This window comes from Buteo buteo, chromosome 4 (assembly GCF_964188355.1).
Source record: "Buteo buteo chromosome 4, bButBut1.hap1.1, whole genome shotgun sequence".
NCBI classification, from domain to species: Eukaryota; Metazoa; Chordata; class Aves; order Accipitriformes; family Accipitridae; genus Buteo; species Buteo buteo.
Genome location: NC_134174.1, coordinates 56,830,461 through 56,846,417, shown reverse-complemented (window position 1 = coordinate 56,846,417; position 15,957 = coordinate 56,830,461). Strand labels below are relative to the sequence as shown.

At 43.3% G+C, this 15,957-nt stretch overlaps 1 protein-coding gene across 1 annotated transcript in view; it reads right to left on the bottom strand.

Moving 5' to 3' along the window:
* Positions 1 to 15,957, bottom strand: part of SORCS3 (sortilin related VPS10 domain containing receptor 3) — a 310,251-nt gene that overhangs the window by 108,071 nt on the left and 186,223 nt on the right. The window contains exon 5 of the mRNA XM_075026339.1: positions 825 to 898. Coding sequence (XP_074882440.1) covers positions 825 to 898 — 74 coding nt within the window. The remainder of the gene's footprint in view (positions 1 to 824; positions 899 to 15,957) is intronic.

Genomic DNA, 15,957 nt, shown 5'->3' with positions numbered 1-15,957 from the left:
ACACATTCACACACACCCCATCATCTGGCACGTAGTTAAGTACAGCGTTAAGAATCCGATTCAAGCCCCAAATCCTAGATCAAACTACAGAAGAATATTGCTGGGTTTTCTCTTTCTCTCTAAAGTCAGTTCCTGGGCCTTCACATGGTGGAAAGAAATTTGGAGAAGTGGCACCTGAAATGGAGGAGCCTCGAGATAGGAACTAAATTTGTTTAATCATCTGCTTTTAAGACACTCTCCCAGTTTTGGAGGGTGACGTTTGGGAAATGGAAAGGAAGACAGTCACAAAGCAGATTTTTAGCAGACTGTTTGCAGATCCTGGGCTCTCACCAGTCAGTAGAAAGAAACTGGCTCCTCAGAGAGTGATTCAAAGCAGAGTCTGAATCATCCTTTCTCCCAGTGGTTGCATAAGGAGACTGGTCAGAGTGGCTGGCTCTGCACAAAGACTGTGTTGTAGGCTAAAGCAGCTCTCAGAAGGGTTGAAAAAATAGGTCTAATGATCATAGCTTTGTCACTGAAGCATTGGGCAGTTTCTCTGTGTTATTGTAAGTAGGTATATAACAAAGAAGCAGAAGTTCTGCAAATATCAGAAGACTTGTACTCATCTGTACAAGACACCACTGTTATCAGGCAAGAAAGTGGTACAAACATGGAGACTATAGCACTACAAGATATGTACTATGGACTGAGTGTATAACATTGATGATGACCAAAACCAAGGGTATACTTAATGTTCAGGTAAAGCAACCAGTCCCTTCAGGTTAGATGCCCTTCTCCCCTCCATGACCTTCCCAAAGCAAGCAAAGCCTGAGGGCATAACTCACCAGTAAAACCTGTTTGGAGTGACCCGCTCGTGCATGAGCTGCCATTTTCTTCCAAAGTCCATGGAGCTGTACAGCTGAAAGAGAGAAAGTATAAACTTTGAGGAAGAAAAGGAAGGACTGCTGCTAAATAAAGTATTAAAATCAGCTCAGATTAAACAGAAATGGATTGTCCTGCACAATTACCAATCAGTCTCGCTACCAGGGAAGGCTAATAAGGCAATCTCCTCCACTCACATTTAACCCAGACTGAGCTCCTGAGACTTAAAAGCAGGTTAGCTCTTCCAAAACCTTTTCAAACTTTTTTGTGCTTCCTGATTTCAGCTGTCAACACATTCACTTCGGCTGCCATATGACAAAGCTGGTGGTCCCCCTGGCTTTTTCAGCCCAACAAGAAGCAGGTGATTGAGGACATGCAAATTCCTAACATTAAACAGAATGAGAGACAAATTAGATTAGTTAACATGACTATGATGTGGTAGGTAGTTGTACTAGTTTTGGCTGGGCTAGAGTTAATGTTCTTCACAGTAGCTAGTATGGGGCTATGTTTTAGACTTGTGCTAAAAACAATGTTGGTAAGACAGGGATGTTTTAGCTGTTGGTGAGCAGTGCTCACACAGAGTCAAGGCCTTTTCTGCTTCTCACCCCACCCCACCAGTGAGTACGCTGCGGGTGCACAAAATGTTGGGAGGGGACACAGCCGGGACAGCTGACCCCCACTGACCCAAGGGATATTCCAGACCATATGATGTCATGCTCAGTATATAAAGCTGGGGGAAGAAGGAGGAAGGGGGGATGTCTGGAGTGATGGCATTTGTCTTCTTAAGTAACTGTTATGCATGATGGAGCCCTGCTTTCCTGGAGATGGCTGAACACCTGCCTGCCGATGGGAAGTGGTGAATGAATTCCTTGTTTTGTTTTGCTTGTGCACGTGGCTTTTGCTTTACCTATTAAACTGTCTTTACCTCAACCTACCAGTTTTCTCACTTCTACTGTTCCTATTCTCTCCCCCATACCACTTGCGGGGGGAGTGAGTGAGCGGCTGTGTGGTGCTTAGTTGCTGGCAGGGGTTAAAGCGCAACAGTAGTGACTCTATACTCAAGGTCACGCTGTGATTCGTTTTTATGGTGTGGATTACATCTCTCTTCTGTGTAGGAAAGAAAAGGAAAGTGCTCCTAATTTACAACTTCTATGTCCAGAACAAGGTCTAAATTTTGAGACGTTAGAAATCAATCTGCTCATTAGTTAAACATTAAAGATAGTGAAGTGGCTCTTCTTGAAAGCCAAATTTTCAATTTAACGATTGTTTTGAGTCTTTCTGGCTAACAAATGGCACGGCTGTAATGTAACCAGATTTCCATGCAGCTCCGCACTAAGTCTCAGACATAGGTTCGCTTCATACATACTCTGCTTAATACCACAAACACCACTGCCATATAATTAGTTTATTACCCACAATCCACTCACACATAGTCAAAGCATATGTAAGCTCCTTTTCTCCAACTTTGAGCAAGTTTGGTTCTTCAGAAAAAAAAAATACACTTTGAGAAATAACTACTCTGCTTTACAACTAGATCACAGAGAAATAAATAGCAGGCAGTGTTTTGAACAGAATTTCAAATAAATTTCATCTGAAAGAAATTCTGGCTTAATAAAATAAGGGTTGATTGCAGGCTAAGGAGTTAGATAACAGAGCTGAAAAACTTAAATGTTTGTAATATCCAAATTTAGTTCCTTAATGGGAAAACGATATCACTTGAGTAAAGGTTCTGCATTTGATTTGATTTTGAGTAACTGGATTTACAAATCAGAGGCAGGTCCATGTTCAGATTAGAAAGGTTCACAACCTAGTGATGTGTAGTATGGCACAGCTATGATGGATGGCTTAGTGTGACTGGGAAGATAAACTATATGTGCTCGCACTGAATATTAAAGTTTCTTGAATGGGCAGTACCTTTGACCACAGAGATACAGCAGCCATATCAGACCTGGACCATAGAACAATTTACAAAGGTGATTGGAAAGGGCTGTTTGAGCAGTATCCAAAGCCTGAGGCAGCTGATTAATTCTTACTATGTTTGTACTCAACTACACAACCAAACCAATGTACAGCTAGCAAAAGGAAACTTAAAAACTGAAATTCAGACCTCATCAAGTATCTAATCCAACTGGTATGTGTAAAGGCAGATGAATCAGTCCTTTGCATTTATGCCAACAGGAGGGCCAGTTTCTACCAATGACAGCTCAAGCTGCCAGTGAATAAAGCATATCAGGGGAAAAGAGACGGAAGCAGGCATCCTCCAGTCTTCATGTCAAAATGGGCTCCAGTTGTGTAGACTTCACTCCAACTAAGATCACTGGGCTTGTGGTAAGAAATATTAGGAAAGATTTTTCTGCCTCATGTTCTTCAGGAGATCAGACATGATCTGACTATTCCGATTTGGCCATATTTCTTTGGCACTGTCACTAGGTAAGGTAAGATACTGTACTAAAAGCCCACGTTATCTGGGCTTCCTCTGCTTTTCTGGTCAACCAATCACAGTGACAATCTAAAAAAATACAGTAGAGAATCCTCTGCCCCAAAAGCAATCCTCCGAAGATCCAAAATAAAGCATTGCTTACCTTTTTTTAATTAAAGGAGGCAGGAAAAGAAAATTTCTTCTCCAAATTTGAGGATAGGCTTACGAAGTCAACATTAATATTAAGGTAGCCACTTTCTGAAGGAACATCCAGATTTTCAGAAATAGTAACTGAAAACCCACACTCCAAGGGTCAAAATGCTACAGTGCTACAACTCTGTCTTGACTTTAGCATGGTGCCTGCCAGCAATATTCCTTGAGTCATTTGACATGGTTTTACACATACAAGGACCTCTGCACACAGACTGAGTTTCATCAAACAACTGGGCTATCCTTTCCATTTCCTGACTGCGGGTAAACTTGCAGATTGAGCCACGGTGCTGTACAAATCACAGGCTCCAGGCAGCTTAGCCTCAGTTAACTCCCGTTCACAAGCAAGTGCAAGTGGGACTAGCATTCTTATTGTATTCTGCAGTGGATTAACCATTCTCACCACGAAAGGAAAGGATTAGAAAAATACATCCATTTCCTTAGACTCTCTTTTATCTTTTGCCCCTAGCATTTCCTTTTCTTTTGCAGCTGCATAACAGCAGTAGCTACAGATAGCTCGCTCAGTGGTATGAAGCACATTCTCTAACTACTCATCTCTCCCACCGTGTCTTATTCAGGGAGCATCCTTCTCTCTATCAAGTTAAAAACAAGAGACCAGCTACTGAGTGCTTTTTTCCTCCCTTCTTTCTATTAAAGCTCAGACTGACTGACGGTAGAAGAATTAAATTGAACTTGCAGCCTTTAGGTGATTTCAGATAAAGAGATAAAGAGGATATTATTCATTTCAAGAACTTTTATTTATTTATTCACCTACTTATTCTAGGCATCCACTTTGAATTTTAACCAGATGATTGACTCTTAAAGCTGTATGACAGAACAAATTCCTGAAAGGTGTCTCTGGCCCAGTTCACTTTTATGGTATTACAGATGCAAATGTAAAGGTTAATGTTGAATTACTAAATAAAATGTACAATAGAGAGTTTTCTAGTATGCATTAAAATTGTATATATACATATACACTTTTTGTTCATCTTCCTTCATGGGAGAAGAGGTGCTTTTAGAAGAGACAACAAATTTAGTGGCAAGTACAGCAGATTTCAATAGAGATTAATTTGTCCTAAGGCTGAATACTAAGCAACGGAAAGAAATGAGGTTTGTTTGGTGCCAAGATTTTCCCTTTTTAAAGCTCTGCTCTGGCTCTTTAGTGATGAGTAATCTCTGGCATTTCCACCTCCCAGAGCACTCCAACACATTGGTTCAAGAGTGATGGACTTCAGTGTACCACGAGGGTGTATTGTGAGGGTATGCCCTTTCTACAACCTCCTTGTGTTATTTGACCTGCTCTGATGAATGAAAAATTAAGACCATTGTGGGTCTTTATGTTTTATGGGCTGGTCTTGCGCCTTGATGCAGCTAAAGAGTAACATGCAGAGGACTTGACTAAGGAGCAATTCAGAAGCAGGACCCAAAACAGAAGGACAAAGTCCTGGCTCAAGTCAAGAGTGGCAAAATTCATTTTTTAACATGAAAACGAACTCGGAATCCTGCATCTACCACAGAGGCACCTCAGTAAACACAGTCACAGCAATCGGCTGATCCCAGCAACTTCTGCACCTATTTGAGCAGACAGGTTACAGGAGCCTCCTGAAAGCTGAGGTGCTTTGGAGAACAAACACACAATATTCAAATTCCTTACTGAGCCCATCTGAATGGTGCTTATGAATCTCACCTACCCTTGCAGCAGACGACAGGGGTTTTTACTAGGCATGGCCCTAGAATTCCTGCTTGCCTGCAGACGGGCATGCAACTGCCACAGGGCAGATGGGATACAGGAAAGTGAAGGGGCCAGCATTGCGTGTCACATAAATATACCTCTTAATGTGTTCTCAGGCCTGATGAAGCACCTAAAGTATTACCCTGAAATTATCAGCCTGGTCACACTAGCAGGATCCAAGAGCAGCTCTGTTTTCACACCTGGCTTTGAGGTCTCCCCAGCTCAGCAGTACAGGTGCAGTCTTTGAGAATGGGTACTGGGGAAAGACTGCCTACGTTCAGGAGCCTAGTTAGACCTACCATTAAAAAAAGGCTGTAACATCAAGAAGGTAAATAGCAAATGTTTATCCAAACAGCATCACAATATTCGACACTCAAGGATTGTAGCACCAGACATATCACATCCACCAACACAGTCCTGCGTTTTGCCAGGAACACACAATCTGTCCTAGGAAAGACCTTGGCAGACCAAGTGATATACAACTTTATTTTACCACAGGCCAGAACCTTAACTCGTGCTTGTCTTGCTCAGCACAACTCTGAATCATAAGGATATTACATACCACAGGCAGAATGCTTCTTCTTCAAACTCTGAGAACACTTGAAACATTTTATTTAACACTGGCATTGTTTCTGAGATAAGCAGCAAGCCCCTTAAAGAAGGAGCTTTATCCCTGGTGTCAGATTCTATGCCACGAACACATGCAACATGCCAGAAACACAGTCAGAACTACAGAGCTGGAAAGGAAGGAGTTATACACACATGCATGCACACAGAGTGTTGCATATGAAAAATGTCTCCATGCTGTTGCAATTCTCCAGTACAAACTCTCAGGGTGATACATCCTGCTGGCTTGCTTGGATGATCTTGTTTGGGGCTGGGGTAATTTGGTTTGGCTGTTTTCTTTATTTTCCCAATGCGAGCTAGCAAAAAAATACAAAAGGATGATTTTACTGAAGAAGTCAAGCTTCTCAGAACTGGAGTAGCGTGAGAAAATGGCCTGCTTAAAGTCCACTTATGGAGAGAGGGGAGAAGAAAAAGCAATGAAGGAAAAACATGGAAACCACAGGAAGAGACTCAACCCTCTGATGTTAGTCATCCATGTCCGAGCTACTCACCAAGGCTCATTTTTAGATAGGCAAGAAACAGGCTCAAAACAGGCACTTCTAAAGCACAAACACCATACTAAGATACACTTTTAAATTGCTTATTTTTCATGCCTTTGAAGCCTCCATTTCTCCCCATAGACACTAAAAATGTCCACAGTGACTAGTGCAGAAGGAGATAACCCCACTATAGACAGATTATTTAGCTGAGATGGATTTCACATTAGGTTCCCTGTTCCCAGGTAGACCTGCTTGGTCTTCATGGGGGAAACAGGCAGAAGACTGAAGATTCAGGGCAAGCTGAAGAAAGGTCAAGCATACAATAGCCCAGGTACACTTTACCATGGCAAGAAGCACACTGAAGATGTCATGTATAGATTGAGAAGCAATAGACAACAGACTAAAGAAATTCAGAGACCTTTGATATTTATAGACTTCAGTGCTCAAACACAGAAGAAGAATTAGGGCATCAGGAACATACATAAAAAGCTTATATCCAAATAAAATCAAATACTGCTTGTTGCTATGAAATCAGGTCTATTGGCCTGAGCAAACATCTGGTGAGAATCTCAATAGTTTCCTGCCTGCCAGCCAACCCCTGAGTGCAAATAATGGTGTCAGATAAAGTAAGGAAGAACAGCTGGACTGTATGCACTTAAAGGAACAATTCATTTATTACACATAAAATTATACTTCCCCCAGACAATACATCCAGCTGATTATGGAAAGATGTATTCACGTTAATCCAGCAGGGTGTGAGTTGACCTAATGGTAATTACTGGGCAGCAGTGGACACATGGTAACATGATGGAAGAGGAGGGGCAGATTAGCTTGGCCTGCCATGTCCTCGGAGGAGCATGATACCAAGCAGCAGCTTGGATTGCTTACATGAGAAGATGACTCTGAACCCAGAAAAGCACAAAAGCAAACTAACATCTTCTCAGCCAGAGATGGTGGGAAAAATCTACAAGATGTGTGGAGGGTTCCTGCCAAAAAATCAAACTGGGACAGATGAAAAATAAAATTAGGTCAACATTTCTGTAGGAAATTGGACTACATGCAAGCAATCTGCAAAGAGTAACTCAGAAAAGCAAGTCTGTTGCAGGGTCTTAAATTTTCTCTACAGAGCAAAAATGACCATGATCACTGGAAAAAAATTAGAGGCTCAGAAACTAAGAAAAAATTGTAAACCACTCAGAAAATTGCAAGGTGTGTCTTTTCTCTACACTTCGTGTTACAAATGAAATTACAAAAGGAAAAGAAGGTGCCATCATTAACATGTCAGAAAGTTCATTCCTAGAAGGAAAATGAACTGGAGGAAAAACTCACAATGCTTTTCAGCCTTGAGAGTACAGAACAGAGAAGCCATGTCTGACAACTGCCAGAGATAATCTATCACATGGAAGAAGAGGGCCATATGCAACTGTACTGGGTTTGTGTGGCAAGGTTTTGGTAGCAGGGGGGCTAAAGAGGTGGCTTCTGTGAGAAGCTGCTGGAAGCCACCCCTATGTCCAATAAAGCCAATGCCAGCCAGCTCCAAGATGGACCCACGGCTGGCCAAGGCCAAGCCAATCAGAGACAGTGGTAGTGCCTCTGGGATAACATATTTAAGAAGGGGCGGGGAACATGCACAATTGCAGCTGGAGAGAGGAGTGAGAATATATGAGTGAAACAGCCCTGCAGATCCCCAGGTCAGTGCAGAAGGAAGAGGAGGAGATGCTCCGGGTGCCAGAGCAGAGATTCCCCTGCAGCCCGTGGGGAAGACCATGGTGAGGCAGGCTGTCCCCCTGCAGCCCAGGGAGGTCCACGGTGGAGCAGATCTCCACCTGCAGCCCATGGAGGACCCCGCTGGAGCAGGTGGATGCCTGAAGGAGGCTGTGACCCCGAGGGAGGCCCACGCTGGAGCAGGTTTTCTGGCAGGACTTGTGACCCCGTGGGGGACCCACACTGGAGCAGTCTGTGCCTGAAGGACTGCGTCCCATGGAAGGGACCCACACCGGAATAGTTCATGAAGAACTGCAGCCCATGGGAAGGACCCACGTTGGAGTTTGTGGAAAACTGTCTCCCATGGGAAGGACCCCACACTGGAGCAGGGGAAGAGTGTGAGAAGTCCTTACCCTGAGGAGGAAGGAGCGGCAGAGACAATGTGTGATGAACTGACCACAACCCCCTTTCCCCGTCCTCTGTTCCACTGGAGGGGAGGAAGCAGAGAATTTGGTAGTGGAGTTGAGCCTGGGAAGAAGAGGCAGAGGGGAAGGTGTTCTAAGATTTAGTTTTTATTTCTCATTACCCTACTCCGTTTTGATTGGTAATAAATTAATTTTCCCCAAGTTGAGTCTGCTCTGCCTGGTAATTGGTGGGTGATCTCCCTGTCCTTATCTGAACCCAAAAGCCTTTCATTTTATTTTCTCTCCCCCATCCAGCTGAGGAGGGGAGTGATAGAGTGGCTTTGGTGGGCACGTGGCATCCAGCCAGGGTCAACTCACCACAGCAACAAATTCAAACTGCAGTGAAAATGTTTCAGGTAATGACAACATCAACATTTTTTCTAAAGGCACACTGAGCAGCTGTCTGCTACAGAAGAAACATTTTGCAAGGTCTTGCAACTATATTCTGTATAGAATAAATGGATGGTCCTCACTTCACCCACTGCAAAGAAAGATCTTTTTTCCAGACCTAAAATTAGACAGGAAGCATTTAATAAGGTTGCCCCTACTTAGCAAGAAAAAAAAAAGAAAAACAAAGGAGTCTGCACTGTAGGAGATAACTGCTCCAGCAAGTGGAAGAATATGAGTAATAATTGCATTTCTCCCTGTTATCTTACATTTCTTTCATTTAACTCTAAAATAATACCTACCCCTACTCAACCACTGTAAGACTACTCCTGACAGTCAGATCCATCTAGTCCCCATGCTTTCCACTTGTTGAATTTAGCACAGAAATTCCAAACTGCCAAAGTATTCCTTCTTTTTGTCTGTTTTATTGTTTCATCATCTGAAAATGTTTTTTTTTTTCCTTCAGCTCCAGCTGAATCCCTGAGACACTATCTCCCTATAACTCTTCATTCAAATAGTAATCAGATCACCAAATCCCCAAGGTATTCAGGTTGGGATAGTAAACTCCCAAATAGCGAAGACTGACCTGATGATTTCCAACGATTACCCACAACACACAAGCCATTTCCCCTTATTAATTTTTCCATTTGAGATATTGCAAAATTGTGGTTTTCCTCCTTCTCATAGCCCCACATGCTAAATCCACTTGTCGAGACCCACTACAACAACCCTGCAGCCATCAGTTGCCCTCAGGCACTGCCATGGTGTGCCTTTGGGAGCAGAGAAGACTGCAAAGTCTTATCAGAGCAGAGCAACAAAAGACAGATGATAGAATCAAGAAGAATTGGATAAGAAGACAGGCAGGATAGATTTAGTGTAGCCATGAAGACAGCACTTGGTACTAAAACATGCCCTACATCTATATCAGCTCTTCCATCTTACCTTCCTCAGCTAGATTGCATCCCTCCTTTTTTGAGGACAGACAGACACCTCTCTCTTTGACAGCACCAGTACATTGTTTAACCTGTGGGGTCTATGCAGCCCCTTTTCTCAGGTTCTCATGTGAGGCAGGACATGTTACTTGCAGCATAATAGGGACAGGACTCAAGTGTAACATGCTTCAATTGGGTGGCTGAAACCAGGTTAGGAGCAACCCTTATCATGGTAGAGGCTTTATTACTCACAGTAGGAAAGGCTCCACTCAAGGAAAGATTCAGGGCCTTCTGATTCCTCTGTTCCACCATTCCCCTCAGTCTAAGCCTTTGTGAGACACCTCTGAAGTGTCAAGTTACTGTCAGGGGACACAAAGGCTAATGTCACCTTCAAGCTGATGACCAACTCAAGAACAATGATATCATCTGTGATTATTCCTTCTACCTCCTCCCAGGGAAATACCTATCCTTGCCACCTTGCTTTGCTGGGGCTCCAGAGAAACCCAGATCTGAAGCTTGGAAGTGCTTCTGGACCTTTAAAGAAAGGAAAGAAGAGTTTCTTGCTCTCTTCTCTTGCCACAAGCTCCTAGAAATCACAATTCAGGTAAGGCATCCTTGACAGCTCCACACTAAAGAACCTAAAAATAAATCCTGCTTCTTGAGCCAAAAGATTTGTGTAACAGCTGGTGGAGCTGAGCTTAGGAGAAAGAATTCTACCAGCACCATATTTATGGGCTTTGTTTACACAGAGTTGTAAAAACTAGTAATTGTAATGAAAACAAATGGACCAGTTTATCTCTCTGCTTTGATTTCCTTTCCAGGTGATTAAAGGCTGCATCAAGAGACCTCATTACAGCCCAAGGTTCTTCTCTAGCATGATACAGACCGATTGTCTTAGGCATGGAAAGGGAACACATCCACAGACTGCTGCACGTCTCAGAGTCACCAGAGCTGCTGTACAGTAGAAAGGGCACTGGAAACAGAATATTTTGATGAGAAACTGCTCTAGACAGAAATTAAATACTAAATGCATTTCCACCACCTCTATATCGGGGGGGGGGGGGGGATATGTATCAGAAGCTGGGAAGTTCTCTTTGCACTTTAAAATCTAATACTGAAATATTTCACATGCTAGCTGACAAAAGTAGGTCTTCAGACAAAAGAAACTCAGACTCCAGCCTACTATTATAAGAAACTGGTCAGAGATCTTCCGCACAAAGCCCAAATACTTTGGAAATGTTTGACTTCATGTTGTAATTGTATAGCTCAACCCAGACCTGGCTTATAAAGAAACCAGGTAGGTTAAGACAATGCACCGATGTGATGTTTCATGCTTTACAGTTAAAAAAAAAAATGGTTTAACCTGATGGGTCCACCCACAGTAGTGCATTTTGCTTAACCCTGGTGCTCAAAGCAAGACTTGCCTCTCTCTGCTTCTCCACTTCATCTCCAAGAAAAAAAGTGGATTAAACTGGTGATAAAAAAGTCCACTCAAAAACCTTCACATTTCAATTTGTCTATAGCCTAATTGGTACTGAGCATACTCAGCCAAAAATTTGTCATTTCTGCTGAGAGCACAGCACATTTTTTGCTTTTCTATTGTGTGACTGGTTTGTAGTGGAACAGGAAGTCCAGATACAGCTGCAACAGGAGCAGTGACATAAATGAGTATCACTAAAGAAGTTAAGGCATGTTTCAGTCCTGGGTGAAAAACAGCCTCTCTTCTTCCTACTTTCTCCCCACCTCCAGAAATGCTGGAGTGGCTCAGAATTGAGATGAAAAGTATTACTTTCAGATTTTTTTTCTTAAACTGAAAATCTGGGCAAAAAACATGTTCACTTTGGTCAGTCAAAACAATTTCAAGCATTTCTAAATAATTTAGCTTTAGCAACTTGCAAACAGTACTATAAATAGAAATGCCATTTTGAGAGAAGGCTAACTTTTTTGATTGTTTGTTTATTCCTTTCTTCATGACATTTTAACCACTTCAAAATCAGCTCTAGAGTCTGGAGGAGGGCTAAAATTGAGCAATATGTTGCCACTGACCCCCTTCTGATGAGTTAACAAGCCTTATTGAAAACCAAAGGCATAAAAGGGGTAAAAACCCCGAAACCAAAAACTCTACTTCCAGAGTCTGAGAACAGATTGAGACATAACAGACAAGGCAAGTGACATGCCATGCAGGGGGACAGTTTCCCACATCAGCGATGCCAAGCAGAGAGCGAGAGTAGACACAGAAAGGAGCAGGGATGCAGAACAGGGGAGGAAGGGACAATACTGGGACTGTGAAGAGATCAGAATGGGATGGAAGTGGCAGAGCTGCCTCCTGCTACCATGGTCTACAAGGTGACCAAGAGATATCTTTATCGGTACTTCTTTCACTGGCATCCAACAGGCTCAGCCAGAGGCAGAGGAGGGTTACAGGCTGCTCCTGTTGTCCCCAGCTGCTGCTTCACTCCTTTTCCCTAGGATCAGCTCTCTAACAGTGACAAAAGACTGAATCGGCTCTAATGGCTGCTGACTTTTCTCTCTCCAAGCCAGGCTGTCCTTTTTCCCAGCTTCTTTTCAGCTTAAAAATCATTAGGCAGTTTTTGGTCCTAGGTCTATGCTAACTGGATCCGCCAATTGCGTGGATACAGCCAATGGGGCCGTGCAGGTCAGCCTGCGCCGAGGAGCTCTGTGCCCTCCCAGCCCAAGAGGAAAATCTTGTTTGCTCCTGGGGGCTCCACACTGCAGCCCTTTAGAAGCCCCTCCTTATGCTCCATCAATGCTTATACTCCCAAAGTTTAACAATAAAGGGAAATAAATGGGAATCACATGTCTAATAGGAAGATTTTTCATTCAAATGTGCTTTATTGTGTGATATATGTCTTTAATTACAGTGCAAGCATCTGGGTACATTCATTGCTATTACAGACCAATCTTTCACGTTTATTGAGCATAAGACTACAACAGGCAAAGCAGGAGAGGCTCAGACATTAGCCAGAGTGGGACATAAAGCTACAATTACCTGCTAGCTCCTCCTCTTCTCCTTCCTTTATAAACCCTGTGGCACTACCTGTAGGGTAACCTCTATATAAGTCAGAACAGGATTTAATGGAAGAGGGTTTTTTTCAGACTAGTGAAAGAAAGAGATTTCACACCACCAAACCACCTTCCAAAATCATATAAGAATTTGTTGAGTTATTTCTTTAAGTGGAAAAAACATTTCTGAAAATGTATGCATGGGCATTAAGGAAAAGGCTCTGAAATTGCATTTAGAACAGCATTTTATTCTGAGACATAATTGTTGTTCATGTAAAAAATTTCACATGGCTTGAAAAAAAAACCCACTGGTTTGGGCTCAAGCAGAACATGTCATTTTGGCAAAACTAAAGCAACGAATTTTGCTCCAGATTAAATCGTATGTTATTTAACACAAACACACACCCCAGCCACCCAATTCAGCTTCGGTTTTCCATTCATCAGCATTTTCACAGGCAAGGGAGGTTACTCAAGACAGTTCCCAAGTTATGTGACCCTTCACCCTGCAGACACTGAGCAGACACACATCTGAAACTAATCTAGCTCACACAGGTGAAAATGCTGTAAAGTAAAGCTGCCCCCACTTGGGGCCAGCCCTGGCAGAGGGTAGGTGTCCACTCTCCTCAGACAGTTTTCATGTCACCAGCTGAGGATCAGCAAACTTCACAGGTGCTTAAGACCTGCACCCCACTTTGCAGTGGTGTTACACAACTCACTCTCTTCACAAAGTCAGAGCAATCTCACAAACTGTCTGCGTTTTTCTACCCCATTCACCCTACAAGGACACTGTGTCCCCTCAGCCTGAGGCCATGGGTTCTGTCAGGCGTTTGTGATGCAAAGAAGAGATCGCTGCAAAATTGTGACCACGAAATGACACCTTTCCTAAGAGAGAAACTCAGCCGGGATCTTACCAGATTTCAAAAGCTGACAAGCAACTCTTGTCATCCTCAGGAAAAATGAGAAAAACAGCAGCGTTGCACTAGCCCATTGTGCCAAGCACATTTCCTATAAGCCCTCAAAATCAGGGCGAGCAAAAGCTGAACTATATGAAAGGTATACTTTCTAATGATTAAGGAAGCTTGTGGCTGGACACTGAATACAGGCTGTTCCAATCAATCCTGCTCTGATCCCACCATCCTCTGCTGCCAGAGACCATTGCAGTCTCTCCGCATGCACGCACGATAACAAAACCATGAAGCTGGAGGGGTTTGCTCTGCTCAGTGGCATTAGCACATCAGCCGGGCAGATTCATGAGCCAGTGCTGTGCAGTCAGAGCAGCTAAACACTTTGCTCCCCATGGCAGAGGTTTCACTGAGTCTGAGGCAAAGATGCATACACCAGGAAAGGCATCACAGGCGCAGGTGACAGATAACTTGGAGGGAAGTCAGGAAAAGATAATGACAGAAGTGACCCAAGGAGAGAGTTTCCAAGACTTGAATGTGCAGAATTTCTCCAGGGATTGTAAAAAGGAAACACAGAACTGCCTACCTGTATGTAAATGGCACAACATCAAGGAATTGGGAAGCTTTAGAGGCTGGCATGGGTGAGAAGGCAGGGCAGAGACAGACATTTCTAATCCTTAGAGACTCTTCCTAAATACACTTCCTAAGACAGTTCAATACAAGCATTGCAAATACTAATTTTTAATAATTTCCTTTCCATTTTATCGCTGGTGTCAACTACTTCTCATGGCAATGTAGTCTGCAAAGGGGCCAAAGGGCCATATTCTCAGCTCTGCCTGTTGAGAGATCCATAAGTCAGGAAGGATGGCACAACTGGCATTTTACTGGATTTACTCTAGCTCAGTTCTGCTTCTTGGGCCTTCCAGCACGCATCTATAGGCTGCCACAACACATCATGCTACCTCCAAATGTTTTGGTCATGGATATGCCCCCAATGCCACCCTGAAAGTCTTCTGGGAAGCTACAGTGGATGAATGGGCACTGCTTAGGAAGTGTACAGGTCCTGCACTGGGAGGAATCTCTCACTGGACAATTCTGGTCCGTATGCACAGCCTATGCTCTATACTGCCTGGGACCAAGGCCAGATACTGGACCAAACTAGCATAAAGAGAGGCCCACCATAGTTAATGGGAGTCTTGTGTCCCCCAAAACAGAACACACGCTGCCAATAGGACAACTGTGACTGTGAAATAACTTCTATGACTAAAAAGATTATAAAAATAAGGTAGAAAACTTCAGCTTCTGATAGTGTTGAAGATGCAGCTTTAGCAAATATCTCCTACTTGAATGCCCTAGCTCTTCTACAATCTTCTACAATTCACTCTTTTAGGCCATCTTCATTACCACATGCTTGTCATATCCTGTCCTATAATAAATCAAGAGAACTAAAATTTAAGATGAAACAGCCCATACATCTTGATTGATTGGATGCCTTAAGTGCCAAAGCAAACTTGCTTCCATGAGCTTGAACATATTATATAATAAAGAAACTCGCAGTTCCTTTCAGCCTTACTCTCCTACTCACCAGTCAGGTCTGGTCCCCACCAGGGGCTCTGCTAGCTTGAAGATGTCTCCAGTACTGCTCTTATTATAACACTCTTAAAATCCTGTGGGGTAATTCAGTCCAGGTCTACCTAGCCAAATTTCTCATTGGCCAGATTCCCTGGTAATCCATGCATTGACAACAGGCAACTATTGAATGGACAAGCAGAGCCTGCTTACACAGGCACCTATCTCTATACACACACACAGCCAAGCCAGAGATCACATGTAGGAAGGGGTTTCAAATCTGGGAAGCTCCAGGGGAATATCCTTTCCTTCATCCTGAACACCAAGTGGTCTCATGGAAGGCGAGAGGTGGTGTCCTCCCTGCACTTCACAGGGATTCAGTTCATCCTGATCTGACGGTGCAGAGGAGACTGACAATACCACCAACACACCAGCATGAAGGGCAGCATACGGATGTTTACAGGAGGAACCCAAATGAATAGCATCATTGTAAATGCCAGCCACCATCAGGAACAATTTAGCTTGACAGTTGTAGCAGAAACTGTCACTGCACTGAGGCATCACTGCCAGAAAAATCACCAAATGAGAAACTTGCATGTTTCAGGGATGCCCTAGGGCTCCTGGGCATACACCATTTACACTGT